The sequence below is a fragment of the Phoca vitulina genome, unplaced genomic scaffold (genome assembly GCF_004348235.1).
Source record: "Phoca vitulina isolate PV1807 unplaced genomic scaffold, GSC_HSeal_1.0 scaffold22, whole genome shotgun sequence".
Lineage (NCBI taxonomy): Eukaryota > Metazoa > Chordata > Mammalia > Carnivora > Phocidae > Phoca > Phoca vitulina.
In genome coordinates this window covers 21,638,320-21,653,289 of record NW_022589725.1, presented here as the reverse complement: position 1 = coordinate 21,653,289, position 14,970 = coordinate 21,638,320, and the positions used below count along the sequence as shown (strand labels likewise).

Sequence of the window (14,970 nt, the reverse complement as noted above, 5' to 3'; positions counted from 1 at the left end):
CAGTGAGTGATTTAGCTTTTATCAAATTCATTGGCTAGAATGGAATTCAAACCCATGACCTATTAAGCCCAGTGCCTATATTGAAAAGGGACATACACAGTGATTTTTATGGTCTTTTTTTTTTTTTTAACTAAAAATTGATTGCCACAATTTAAGAATCAGGAGACGTCACAGAAAATTTCAGATTCCTGTCTTCCTTAACAACAAAAATCAAAGTATCTGACAACCCTGTGCCTGCATTCACACATGGCCGTCATGGAGGTGGCGTGGTAAGGGGGAACAGTGCCTCAGTGGATGCTGTTGGTGCCATATCCCTATCTGCACCAGACTTCCTCCTTCAGTGCTCACTAGCTCCCCCTCCCAGTGCCACCACTGGCATCTCTTTTCCTGGCGACTTTCTCTAGCCACGGCAGTCTGGTCTTCCAGCCCAGAGCAGGCTAGAAATTCCAGGCAGTTAACATTCACTAGGGGCAGCCCAGGATCATGTGATGGGAGTTGTGGTATAAACACCCCGGCTCTCTTGCCCTTGGATAGACGAGCTCTCTGGCATATGCTCTACCCAGTCTCCCGGACTTCCTCATCGGGAGTAAGCTCTGGTTCCCACATTGCTCACTAACCCTTGACTGGCTGCCTTCCCTGCCCACTTCACTACCAGAGTTTCCTGTATCTCCCCAATAAATGACTTGCACTGATTCCTTGTTTTGCGATGCGCTCAGAGGGGGCGGGAGCTAAACCAACGTAGTGCCCAGGCACAGTGTAATGTGTGTGCGCCCTCTTTTTCACAGGATTGCAAACAAGGGTAAAGGATAGTTATGGGGCCGTGGATGGCAACCAGGGCCTTGTGACTGTTCCACACCCCCCTTTACTGGGCCCTGACAACCAGGAGTCAGTGTCTCTTCACCAAGGACATGTACCCCTAGTTTTTCATTATCCCCACCAGGCCCGTTAAATTTGTTGATTTTTTTTTTTTTTTTTTGGCACCTTTAGGCATTTGAGTGTTTTTGTCTCTCAAATAACTAGAATTTTACAGTTAGAAGAAGACCTAAAGATTATCTCCCAGAAGCTCTTTGTAAATGAAGAGAAACGTGAGCATGTTACACAGCTTGCTTAAATTCATTCCTTTACCACCATGTCTGAGATATTCCCAGATTCTATGACTCCTCCCTTCCCTGCAGGAAGCACAGCCTGAGAAGTCAGGAGACTGGGTCTGAGTCCTCCTCTCTACTGTCCTCCTACTTTTGTACAGTCTTGGGCAAGTTCCCACCCTGTCCCACTCTGTCAAATGGCAGAGGAGCTGGCTGAGGCCTCCATGCGGACCCAGCTTAGCTGCTCTGATGCACTCCATCTCCTCTTCAGTTTAGCAGTTGAAAAAGTGGGCCTGAAGCTGGAGACACCTTCACCAGTCTGGCCCCTTCTAGTACCTCTCCCCATTCCTTTGTCCCTGGGTCATTGCTCTTCTTAAAACAAGTTCAAGAACTGTGGCAAGCATGAAAACCAATGGAGACCTTGGCCAAAAACAAAATTCCTGGGTCCGCTCCCCAGAGATTCTGACTCCAGCCAGACTGGGTGATACCCAAAAGCCTGCATCTCTCCCAAGTTCCCAGGGGATGCCGATGCTACATACTTTGAGTATCATTGCTTTGTAAGAAGCACCCAGAAACCAGGCACAAAAGCATCTATCTTTTTGCCTTAACAAAAACCTGGAGCAGATGCATGAATTCTTTAGAGTGTATGCAGTTTACAAAATGAGAGTTTTACCTTCTTTCTTAAACCTATAGCTATCTTGTGGATAGACTCTCCTCCGCTTCTCCTCCTCCACCCATGTTTTTGTGCAGCCCCTGATTCCTAGCCAGGACCCACTGAGGTGAATAGGATCTCAGCTTTAAAGAGCAGCTTTGCGCTCTAAGCTCTAGTTTCTCCTCTGGCCCCTGGGGAACAAGCGGCATCACCTCCGTTTAAGGGGTTGGCAGTATGCGAGCTGCAATTCTCTTAGCCTAATTGCATTAGTGAGACAGTGTTTCCTAATCCGCCATGTTGTACAGTTCTATGTGAAATAAGGCTCAGCTTAGAGGCTGTGTGATTTGCTTTGAAGATCTGCCTACAGTGCTTTATTGTACTCATTACTTGAGTTCTCATTATCTACTTGCAGATTTGTTTAGACGAGTATTGTGTGCAATTATGTTCTTCTAGAGAATTGTCTCTTTTATGTCCTTGGATGAGTAAAAAATTCACGTAAAAGCACTTTCACGTCTATAGCAGAGGAACAGACCTAGCTTCCTGTGTTGAGTTTTTTCTCAGCTTACATATTGTCGGGGAGATAATTATTAGTCTGGCAGGTTTGGGGTCCTTTTTTATGTCTGGAACAAGAAAGCCACATGAGAGTTATTGAAATTAAAAACTGCCAATACCAAAATGCTGATAACATTCACCTGCTTAATTCAGGTTTTTAAAATTTACAGGCAAAAAAAATATGTTTTGGCAAAATTGCTCTTTCTCCACTGCATAGTAGGGTTATGGATTTACTCACATTAGAGCTTTGGAAATAACCACACACATGTGCACATACAATTATAGCTTCTCTGTTTCTTAAAACTGATCTAGACTTCTTCACAAAGCTCTACCGACTAAAAAAACAAACAAACAGAAAGCAACTCTTAATTCAATCTATTAAATTCAGTCTACTTAAATAAGCATCTATTAAAGTTCAACAACATTATTGTAAGCCTTAACTGATACATTTAGAACCTCAATCTTTCAGATTTGGCCACCATCCACTCCCTCTTCTCATTTCCCACCCCTCTCTTTCTCAAGGAGTCTGAGAGAATAAGGGACAAATGTGGCTTCTGGGAACTCAAGGTGATGGATATAAGACCCATCTTCTTGTTCCTCTCTGGTCCCTGCCTTGGCATAACTGGCCTCTTCTGCTACCAGGAGTGGTGACCACTAGTTCCACAGTTCTGGGCTTTTCAGAAGGGTGCCTCTGCAACATTTCACAACTCCAGCCTCTTGTTTCAAGTCTTGAGAGCCATCCTGAGGCTCCCCATGTCAACCCTAGACTTGTGCCAGCCACTTTTCCATTCCTTCATTGAGATCTGGAGGAGCTTCTGGACCCCTGCACAACAGACAGAGACCATGGAAGCCAATAGCATTGCCTCAAGTTCACTGCCACCCACTCTGTTGCCATCTCTCCAGGAGGCCAGCATTCACTAGTATGTCTATACCCATTGTTAAAATATTGTAATATTTTCATGCTTGTTGGTTAATAGCCACTGTTTTGAATCATTAGAGTATCCCCCCATTACAACAGCCCTTTACTGCGATGTTCTTGCCTCATTAAAGATGGTAAAGCCCCCAGGATAACTCCAGAACACAGCTCAACTTCATGTCTAGACTCCAATTGGTCTAGATGATTCTCGTTATTAAATATTTTGAATATTACCTCTGAACAAAGATGCATGTGGCTGTTCCTCTCCCTTGTTTGTTTGGAGTTGTATGCTACTCAGGTATTTCTGAAGGCCACCGCCATCTGCTTAGGGTGGTGGAAGTGATGTATAATAAAGAGTTGGGACCTGAATCAAATGACTGCTCTTTGTCTTCTCCTGCAAACAATTGCAGGCTAAAAGGGATGGTCTATAGGCTTTTCACTTCTCTGAATTGTAGACTCCTTTGACAATAGGGTAACAAGGATTATGGACCAGCTACCATGACCTCTTCTTTATACCACATGGGAAATCTATGATCTGACTCATCTGGGTTTGATTCTTGATATGCCAAAGCAATTGAGAAAAGCATCTCTCCATTAAACCAGCTTTCTCTAGCATTCCATCTGGAGCAATCCAATCTCTTCCCTCCCCAAACCACACCACCACTAACCTTGGCCTGATTAGAGAGGAGATCATGATCATGAGGAGATAGAAAAAGACACAAATAATTTCCAAAACATTACCCCCATTTTATCTGTGTCCCAACTTTGATTCTAGAAGCAGCTTTCTTCAGTAAGTCAGTAATGGTTTCAAAAAGAGTACCAATGCGTCCTCTACCACATGATCTGCTATCATATACAATGGAACAAAGATGGTCTTTTCAACAAATGGTGCTGGAACAACTAGACATCCACATGCAAAAAAATTAATCTAGACACAGACTTTATACCTTTCATAAAAATTAACTCCATGTGGAAACACAGACTCAATGGAAATATAGGTTGAGAAGGGAGGAGAGAGGTCTGCATTAAGCGTGGGAGGAGAAAGAGTATCCAGGAAGAGCATATAAAGACAAGAGGTGAGGGTTAAGACCCAAACCCTTGGAAGCCCAGTCTTTAAGGTGCGAGCAGCAGAGAAAGAGCCAGAGAAAAAGGCTGAAAAAGTTCAGGGAGTTCTGAAGAGAATTAAGGCAGAACTTGTGCCATAGAGACCATACCTTTAATCTGTGGAAATTTTACCTTCAAAACGCCCATTCTGAACTGTCGTTTTCTTTGAACATATTCTATCACTACCAACAACTCTAGGCGGCAGTCCTCTTCAGTGAGGCCCTCTGAAGTTCAGACCAAGTCATCATGAACAGGAATCACGGCCCCCAGAAATAAACCCAATCCTGGTCTTCCAGATTATATAAACCTGCAGGGAGCCTAATGGTGCTGTAGGTTCTTAAGAATAATCTTAAAAGCTCTGTGCAAGGGTTTTCAGGGTTTTTTTTTTTTTCCCCTCTTTGATGACATCTAAGATAAATAACATATATATACATTGGGTCATTAGGATGGCCACCTTTTTTTAAAAAAAAAAGATTTTATTTATTTATTTGAGAGAAAGAGAATGAGAGATAGAGAGCACGAGAGGGAAGAGGGTCAGAGGGAGAAGCAGACTCCCTGCTGAGCAGGGAGCCCAATGCGGGACTTGATCCCGGGACTCCAGGATCATGACCTGAGCCGAAGGCAGTCGCTTAACCAACTGAGCCACCTAGGCGCCCAGGATGGCCACCTTAAACCCCTAGTAACCAAGTGCTAACACCCAGTTTCTACACCCATATTTCTGCCTATGCTGATGTTTACATTGGCCAGTTCAGTTTGTTGTAAGCAAAGGAAGAAATCAAAAAGAAGAGCCAATACTTCAAAGTGATGTCTTAGCATTCTATATAATAGGGTCTTGCATTAATTCAAATACAGAAATGGGGTTGATCATTTTAATCCTCTCATGGTACTTGGAAATCTGAATGTGTTCAATGCAAAACAACCTAACCAGCAACAGTATGTACAAAACTCACATTAAGAATAGCAATTTACGGCCAACAGACACATGAAAAACTGCTCCACATCACTTGGCATCAGGGAAGTCCAAATCAAAACCTCAGTGAGATACCACCTCACACCAGTCAGAATGGCTAAAATTAATAAGTCAGGAAACAACAGATGTTGGCGAGGATGCAGAGAAAGGGGAACCCTCCTACACTGTTGGTGGGAATGCAAGCTGGTGCAGCTACTCTGGAAAACAGTATGGAGGTTCCTCAAAAAGCTGAAAATAGAGCTACACTATGACCCAGTAATTGCACTACTGGGTATTTACCTCAAAGATACAAATGTAGGGATCCGAGGGGGCACGTGCACCCCAATGTTTATAGCAGCAATGTCCACAACAGCCAAACTATGGAAAGAGCCTAGATGTCCATCAACAGATGAATGGATAAAGAAAATGTGGTATATATATACAATGGAATATTATGCAGCCATCAAAAAATTGAGATCTTGCCATTTGCAATGATGTGGATAGAACTAGAGGGTATTATGCTAAGCAAAATAAGTCAATCAGAGAAAGATAATTATCATATGATCTCATTGATATGAGGAATTTGAGAAACAAGACAGAGGACCATAGGGAAAGGAAGGGAAAAATGAAACATGATGAAACCAGAGAGGGAGACAAACCATAATAGACTCTTAATCTCAGGAAACAAATTGAGGGTTGCTGGAGTGGAGGGGGGGTGGGAGGGATGGGGTGGCTGGGTGATGGACATTGGGGAGGGTATGTGCTATGGTGAGTGCTGTGAATTGTGTAAGACTGATGAATCACAGACCTGTGCCCCTGGAACAAATAATACATTACATGTTAATAAAAAATAAAAAAAAAAAGAATAGCAATTTACTGGGGTGCATGGGTGGCTCAGTTAAGCGTCCAGCTCTTGATCTCAGCTCAGGTCTTAGATCTCAGGATCATGAGTTCAAGCCCTCCGTGCCCAGCATGGAGCCCACTTAAAAAAAAAAAATAGCAATTTACTTAAGTTGTGGGTTTGAATTTTAACAAATTTGTTGTTTGGAGTGTAATTTGTAAATTTTTTTTGGTTTCACATTTGCAAGTGAACCCTGGTGGAGCCTGGGAGGTTTCTCCATTAAAATGGATCGTGCCTTTCCAATAAAAAGGTCTGACAACCACCAGTATTTCCAAGGCCTATTCATGAGACTGTTTTGTTTTGAATTTGAAACTCTATTTCTCCATCTGGAAGCTGGCATTTTTAGATTGTTAACTTTGTTGTATTCCTTTCCTTTTCAGATAAAGTTATCAGACTTTGGTTTCTGTGCTCAAGTTTCTAAGGAGGTGCCCAAGAGGAAATCACTGGTTGGCACTCCCTACTGGATGGCGCCCGAGGTGATTTCTAGGCTACCTTATGGGACAGAGGTAAGGGGGTGACAGTCATTGTTTTGGGGTGGCTGGACAGGCTTAGGGATGCAGTGGTTCTGAGAGAGTTAATGACCACAGATCGGGGTGATGACATTTGACTCTGTATTTGACCCCCACTCACTAGACTTGTCACAGAGTAGGTTGTGGCAGCAAGGGGACTGGTCACCATTGAGGAAATTGCCACAACATTGATCCAGAGGCCTTTATTGAGGTCCTAAACAGCCACTGGGGGTGAGGGGGAATCACATAAACTCTGACCCCACCCTCAGTGGCAGGCATACCCCAAGCAAGGCAATGCAACTTGAAACGTGGCCAGAAATGCACAGATTAGCAGGTGTCATGACTCAAAGGATAGATGGTCAGAGAAAGCTCTGCAAAATAGAGGTAATATTTGGCTGAGCAGTAACGTTTTCCCCTAGAAAAAATTATATATGAATATTATAATGTATTTTAAAATAGGGCACAATTTCTGTTTCCCTTGGAAAAGAAACAATTGCTCATAATCTGTTAACGAATAAGGTTTGGGTATGTGAAAATGAGGGGCCAGAAGGAGTGGAGGAAAAGCCTTCTAGAGAGGGAGTACTGTGAGCAAAGCCCTGAGGCACTCAAGTCTATGCACACGGCAGTAAGGAGCTCGTTCCAGCCGGGCACACAGCGTTTCCACACATTATGGCGCGGAAGGTGATTCTAAGAGAGGAGAAGCATGAAGAGGTGGCATGGACCAGTGAACTAAGGATATCGGCATAAGTGAAGGCGGACTCGGCTCTCCTTCCCTTCTTTGCTTGCCCTTGAATGAGTACTCGACTTGTTTGTCACTGTGGTCCCAAAAGCATAAATTCTCAGTGAAGATCACAGCAAGCGTTATAACAGGAATGCAGCTCACTGATAAGAGGTGGAATGCGGCTGGAACGGGGAAGCAGTTGTAACTGGGAATTGATATAGCCCAGCTATGGCTTCTCATCATCCTGACTTCCCATGTTGCACTCAGAAAGAATTGCTTGTTGTCTCTTCCTTTTCTTTTCTCCGTTCCCTGAAAATGGTTTTGTAAGGCAGGGTTTTGTGCACGCTGCTTCAAAATGATAAAATGCAAAGGAAAGAACCCCAATGTAGGGAAGGAAGAGCTATTTTTAAAAATTAAATTAATAGAAGGATCAGTATATATCGTGTTGTGCAATGTAGATTTTGCAGTTTGTTATGAATATGTCAGATGCCTTTTTTTATGGTTTAAATGCAACTTCTTCTCTATGTTCATAACATAAAATTTGGGTGTTTTTATCATCTGCCCTGATAGGTAACCACCAAAGATAGCAGTAAAAAAAAAAAAAGTTCCAAACTCCAGAATGTTAAGATACTCCTGTGTACCTAAATGGCAGAATCTTCACTGAAGTTGTCTTTAAAAAGCAAATGAATACACTATATGTTAATTAAAATGAATTTAAATGAAATAAAAATAACAATTAAAATAAAAAAGCAAATGAAGACCATTAGCAAAAACTTGGTAACTCGGCACTTCAGGCTGTAAATCTGTGCTATAGGTTTTGGAAGTTTACAAATACCACCTTAATTTATAAATGGGTATGTATCTGTTGGGTCCCCTGGACACATCCAACATTTCAGAATGTTCTCCTTGCCTGAGATAACCATTGGGTTGTGCCTAACAGGTGGACATCTGGTCCCTCGGGATCATGGTGATAGAAATGATCGATGGCGAACCCCCCTACTTCAATGAGCCTCCCCTCCAGGCCATGCGGAGGATTCGGGACAGTTTACCTCCAAGAGTGAAGGACCTACACAAGGTGAGAAGCAGCATCTGTTGCTGAAGTTCAAAATCATTCTTAGATATTTTAGTCTCTCTGTAGCTTCAAAGACTGGCATATCATATCCACAAGTAGATCCTGGTTTATGGGCATCCACTTTGGAATTAGAATCACATGGATTCAAATCTCTGCTCTCCCTGCTCACTCAATAGTCAAGGGACTCAGCCTCTCCATCTCTGAAGTTTGTCTGTAAAATGGGTTACAATTGGCTCCTCTTTTGTAGGGTTGGCTAGAAGAGTCAGGCACTCGACGAGAAGTCCCTCGCTGAGCACCTGTGACATACTGGGGACTGTTCTAATTACTGGGGATATTGCAGCACAAGACCTCAGATTTCCTGACTCTCATAGAGCTTGTGTTCTACTTGGGGAGGCAGATGGTAAAACCACAAACAAATGGATGAACAAAATAATTTCAGGGAGTGGAGCAAAGCAAATGCTGTAATGCAATGGAGTATGAAGGAGAGGGGTGTTGGGAACTCGTTTAGGTTGAAAGGTGAAAGAAGCCCTTTCTGGGGACAGATTGTCTGAACTGGAATATGAATAGAAGGAAGAAGCAAGATATGCAGAGATCCGGGAGAAAAAAGTCTGAGGCAAAGGGAACCACAGGTGCAAGGGCCCTGTGCCAAGGTGGAAAGCTTCTGAGGCTGAGCAAAGCGAGCCAGGGGAAAGGGTAAGACATGTCAGGGAGGGGAGCAGGGGCTGGATCGTACAGGGCAATGAAGGGCATGGTTAAGGGAACAAGTAGGGTCTTTCCTGTTTTCCAAGTGTTGCCAAGTAGGGTCAAGCTCAGAAAATAATGATGTTGAGTCAAAGAAACACCAGTCTGGCAACTGCCAGTCTGGCACTGGGAGGAACCGAGGCTGCCTTTTAGGGGGGAATTACCCTCTCCACCCCTGAAGCTTAGAGAAGAGTCCCAATAGAATCATCCCTATAGTTGTGTGAACTTGCAGGAAAACAGGAAACTGCTTGAATTGAACAGGAGATTAAGACATTTACTGCATTTTTAAATAATCAAAAGTGGCTAAAATAGCATGGTATCAAAATAGTCCCACACCCAATGCAAATGGCGTGGTGTTCTTCCAAGTCACATACAAGAGCAGCCTTAATCCTAATGGTCAGAAACTAGACACCACCCAAGGTTGTTTTCCAAATGGATAAATAATATGTGGTATAATTTAACAGTGAATACTATACAGCAATGACAAGTTTAAAGCTTTTACCACACACCTCAGGGATGAATCCCACAGACACAATGTTGAGTTAAAGAAGCCAGACAGAGAAGAGCTGATGGTATATAACTCCATTTCTATAAAGGACAAAAGAGGCAAAATTAATGTATGCTACTAGAAGTCAGGAGAGTGGTGACTCGTTGCAGGGAGATGAGTATTAACAGGAAGGGGGCCCAAGGTAGCCCCCCGGAGTGGTAGAAGTGTTCTGTATTGTGATGGGGCTGGAGAGTAAATAGGTGTATACACACACACACACACACACACACACTACTGTAAGACATACACTTAACATTTATGCATTTGAATGTATGTAAGATATACTTCAAAAAGTAAATTACAAGAAATTACAGGAAAACATACTATCTGTGTCAGATATCCTTCCAGAACCTTGTTTGTTTTCAAGAAGGGGGAGTCCAAAAAGCCTAGATGGTTGCAATTGTTAGAAAAATAAAACTATTCCATGTTTGTACTACACTTCCATCAGATATATGTGACCAGTGCCTATAAATAGTAAGCACTTCATAATGCTATTGTTCCTATTATTATTTAATTTAGCAAATCGACCATCATGTTTCATTGCTCTATCATTAACTGCTATTATTTCAAACACGAAGAAGGTAAAGGAGCATTCACTTCGGCAGCATATATACTGAAGAAGGTCAAGAAAACAGCGTATGTTAATAAAGGCAGTACCTGCTTTTGCTTCCATAATTTCTTTCTTCTCAAGCTGACTTTCTAGAATTTGCTGCTGTTTGATAGAATGACTTAACTGGAAAGTGGCTGGGAAACCACTTTAGGGGAACTGGGTTGGGTTTCTGTGTTAGTCCTCAGGATGGGATCTTGTGTTCTCACAGGTTTCTTCAGTGCTCCGAGGATTCCTAGACCTGATGCTGGTGAGGGAACCCTCCCAAAGAGCCACAGCCCAGGAACTCCTTGGACATCCATTCTTGAAACTGGCAGGTCCGCCATCTTGCATCGTTCCCCTTATGAGACAATACAGACATCACTGAGTAGAGGATTCTACTGGTGGAATAGTTGGAAGAGCTAGATGAGGACATGAGAATAATTCAGGAGAACATGAGGAACATGAAAAAGGCCTGTGTACTCTAACCAGCTGATCAGTGGGACAATGTGATGACAGGCAGGGTTCAACAGACCAGGGCATCTTCTTGTGTCTTAAAACAGGCATCTCTCCACTGACAGCTGGCGTGGTCATTTGGAACACGGCTTTAATAAGTCATTATTATATTTTTCAACCCTTCATCCAGCAAATCAGAAGGACTCAGTACAAACTCCGTTACGACATATCCTAGCCACATGCAGGGTAACGCATAGGATTTTCTATATTGAAAGAAAACTTTTCTGGCAAAAAAAAAAAAAAAAAAAAAAAGAAAGGAAAACAAAAAGCACTTTTTTCTTAATGGTAGCAGTGTAATGTATTTTGCAATGAATTTGTAATTTTTCTGTACGATAGTTTTGATAATTTATAGTACTTTGATGTCACGTAGCCATAGTATCAGTTGAAGTAATACTTGTTTACTAGCAAGAGTTTGAACAAAGCCTTTCCTACTTTTTTATCCCTTTCAGAGAAACAACGATTCTTTAGGAACTTTGAATACTGAATGACTCTCAATCACCGTCAGCTTTAGTAGAATATCTTTCTTATCTTAACAAGTGTCTTATGTGATGGAGGAAGAGTTAAGAGTGATGGTGATGGAGGTGCACATTTCATTTATCCAACCAAAAATAACAAAATTGGAGCCACAGTAGGCCACCAAGCCACTCCTTGAGATAAAGCTAAATCTTTGGAAAATTCAAATTTTCCTTCAAGGCTATTAATCGCAGACCAATATTTGCACAGCAGGGTGTTTCCCCTGTCACGCCCTCTCTCCAGTGGGTGCGACTCCCCCCCACCCCCCACCCACCCCACCGCCCCCCCACCCCCCCACCCCCACCCCCGTGTGGCCACATTTCCCGCCAAGGGAACAATTTTCAGTGTTGGATCATTGGACTCAGTTCCCCAAATTGAATGTTAAAGGAAGACTGAGAATTCCAGTCTCACTAAGGGAAAGGAGAGAGAACAGGGCAAGATGTTTGGTTTTGTTTGTCACTGTTTTGAAAACTCTGTATGCTAGCACACCAAACTCTTGTCTGTATTTACCGTCGTACCGCAGTATTGCTATTGTTCCTGTATCGTGCTGGAAGTCAGGACTGACTCTAGAGGATGAATTAGGAAGGGGGTATTTTACCAGGTGTGTTCTGACTTCAGTTGTGACCCTGTTATAATGTGTTTCCGACATAGGGGAGTTGTGCTGCTGACTAGATCTTCTTGAATGTTGATAAAAATGAATGACTACTACAATACATTTTGTGTTGCTTGTTGGATGAATTTGCATGTTAACTGTAGGCCAATATAGATTTGCCTTTAAAAACTCTGGAAGAGCTACATAGTCATCATTAGTTTCTGTTAATTATGCATCAGAAAAAAAAAAAGCCATTTGTTACCAAACTGGAAAACCAGAGGCTTTTCTTAATGACTTCAACATACTGTAACAAATAGGGATTTAAATTTGTGAAAATGCTCTGGTTTCTCTAAGCATAATTAAGAATTTTTGTAATTAATAGGTTGCTAATTATTTATTATAGCTAAAAAAGAAAAAAAGGCATAAAATGACCTTCTACAGATTAGATTTTTCAGTTTTTCCCCCAAACTGGAAATGTCTCACCATGAATAGGATCTATAATTTTGTTTCATAAAACACAACAAATCAATGTTTTATGTAAAATATTAAAATAATAATATAAATATGTATGAATAAAAATCTAAATCCAGAAAATGGCCATCCTAAAAGTTCATGGAACAGATTGTATTACTTTAACCAGGACTATGTAGAAGTAGAAAGAAAAAGAAAATCTTTTTTTAACCAGAACAAATATTAAAAACCATTGCAGAAAATTGTGGATTTTGGATTCCAAACATTTTCAACAGTGTAATAGAAATTTTTCTGTAATTTTCTTATCACTGGGTATTTTATAAATAAACTCATTGAGTTTACCAAAAGTTACTGTAGCTTAAAAGATTTTGTGAGCACTAACTATTGGCAGAAACTGCACTTGCAAATAAAAATAAATGTTTGCCTTTTTCCCATCGTGTTATTAGAAAATCCAGTGATTTCCTGAATTTGTTTTCTTGAGTAACCAAGAATGCTTTCTTTATGAACTTGGGGAATGCAAATGAGTTAGAATAAAGTTAGATGTAACATCATGATGACATGAACCAAAGACAAATAGTCCCATCCCCAGAGGTCACAAACAGTGGAAGACTGTGGTAAAGATACCACAACTAAGAAGAAAAAAATTACTAAATTCTGGAAAGCCACGTGCAAGGAAAGCCAGATTCATGACTAAAGACTCACTCCACTTCCCTCTTTCAAAGACGCTGAACTGATCCGAAGGCTTTTATCAACAAAAGACATAAAGAGGGGATTATTCTGGATTAGAGCAGGTGTAGTGAAGGCTCTCTAGTAGACTGGAAGACACTGGTGGGGGCCTCCTCTTCTTTGGGGGACCAGGGAGTCATTGACATTTAGCCCATGATGTTGAGAGGGACACTTGTATATAGAGAGTTCATTGCTTGGGGCTCAGTCGGTTAAGCATTCGATTTTTGATTTCGGCTCAGGTCATGATCTCAGGGTCATGGGATCGAGCCCCATATTGGGCTCTGAGCTCAGCACAGAGTCTGCTTGAGATTCTTCCCTTCTCCCTCTGCCCCTCTCCCTGCTCTCTCTTTCTTTCTTTTTTTTTTATTTTTATTTTTTAAAGATTTTATTTCTTTATCTGACAGAGAGACAGCGAGAGAAAGAACACAAGCAGGGGGGGTAGGGGAGAGAGAAGCAGGCTTCCCGCGGAGCAGGGAGCCCGATGTGGGGCTCGATCCCAGGACCCTGGGATCATGATCTGAGCCGAAGGCAGACGCTTAACCGACTGAGCCACCCAGGCGCCCTCTCTCTCTCTCTCTCTCTCTCTCCAAAAAATAAATAAATAAATAAAATCTTTTTTTTTTTTTTTTTTTAAAGAGTTCATTTCTTAACCTGGAAATTTCAGAAGGTGGAAACCCTCAGGAAATAGCCAGAGGTAGCAGTCTGAGAAAAGATGTAGTATATCACGTGCCAGAGAAGAGAAAGATGGAAGCATCCTCCCCCAGGCAGGAAGCCATTGCAAGACATGGAAGAAGACACCAGGTCCCTTTGTCTGTGATGGGCCATGGAGAGGGAAAAGGGAACATGTCAAACTATTTAACCAAGTAATGAGATGCCTAATTTGGAGAGCACATTGGAGGCATGCATCACAGGAGGAATTAAAGGGAGATAGGGCAACTTTTCTGCAGGGGGAAGGGGTCCGGGTGGAGCTGAAACTTACTCTAAATCTACATGGACCATCTACACCAAGGCCACTCTCAGTAGCAGAGGCTGTAGTCTTAGGCTAACTCAAATGACATGCAGGCATTTCCCCTTCTTCCAACAGCATCTCCAAGGCAGCTGACTGCAGCCAGCTGTTTATTGGAACTTCCCTTCCAGGCTGCTCCCCACAGATTTGGGCCGTGTGCTAGTGTGAGATCCCCATGGTTTGGAGAAAGATTCTAGAAGAAAGAAAAGGAGAATAAGAATGCATACCATGTCTCCTGCCACTGCCTATCTACTGCTACCTCTTTCTCAGATACAAGTTTAGCCCATGCAAAAGAGAGGGGAGTTATTTTGGATTAGAATAAGATTGATTTTTTTAAATGTATTAGACAGATGGAATCAGACTGAGTTATGGCTGTATCCCCATTACCCACTGGGAAGAACACACTCAGTAGCAATTACTGAAAGAATAAAATCATTCCATGAAGTTAACAACTCAATGAGTTCAGATTCTTTGGTCAAACCAGTCAGATGAATAGCACTGTGTCATCAAAGAAACAGTAATGAGATTCCAGGCAGAGAAAAAATCGATTCAGTCTGAAGCAGGTACAAAATGTACAAGCAGGAGCAGTTCTGTGAAAGTGACACGATGTAGTACAAATCCAAATTGTTCAGGAAAGTCGGTCAACTTGAGCCTTCCACATGTGTGCATCTTCAGTTGTATCTCCAGGTCAAATAAATATATTACCTTAGTGTGGGTTCTGCCAAAAGGAGAACCTAAGACAGATACTTAGATACAAGTACTTTATTTGGGAGATGAGTCCAGGAAGCTCACTCAACATGGTGAGTGGAAA

The 14,970-nt window shown here is 42.1% G+C and overlaps 1 protein-coding gene across 2 annotated transcripts in view; it reads left to right on the top strand.

The window, feature by feature from the left end:
* Window positions 1-11,107, top strand: part of PAK5 (p21 (RAC1) activated kinase 5) — a 289,610-nt gene extending 278,503 nt beyond the window's left edge. For both annotated transcript variants that reach the window (XM_032419648.1, XM_032419649.1), the window contains exons 8-10: window positions 6,540-6,665; window positions 8,330-8,464; window positions 10,568-11,107. In XM_032419648.1, the coding sequence (XP_032275539.1) occupies window positions 6,540-6,665; window positions 8,330-8,464; window positions 10,568-10,723 (417 nt within the window). In that variant the 3' untranslated portion in view covers window positions 10,724-11,107. The remainder of the gene's footprint in view (window positions 1-6,539; window positions 6,666-8,329; window positions 8,465-10,567) is intronic.
* Window positions 11,108-14,970: the final 3,863 nt, after the last annotated feature.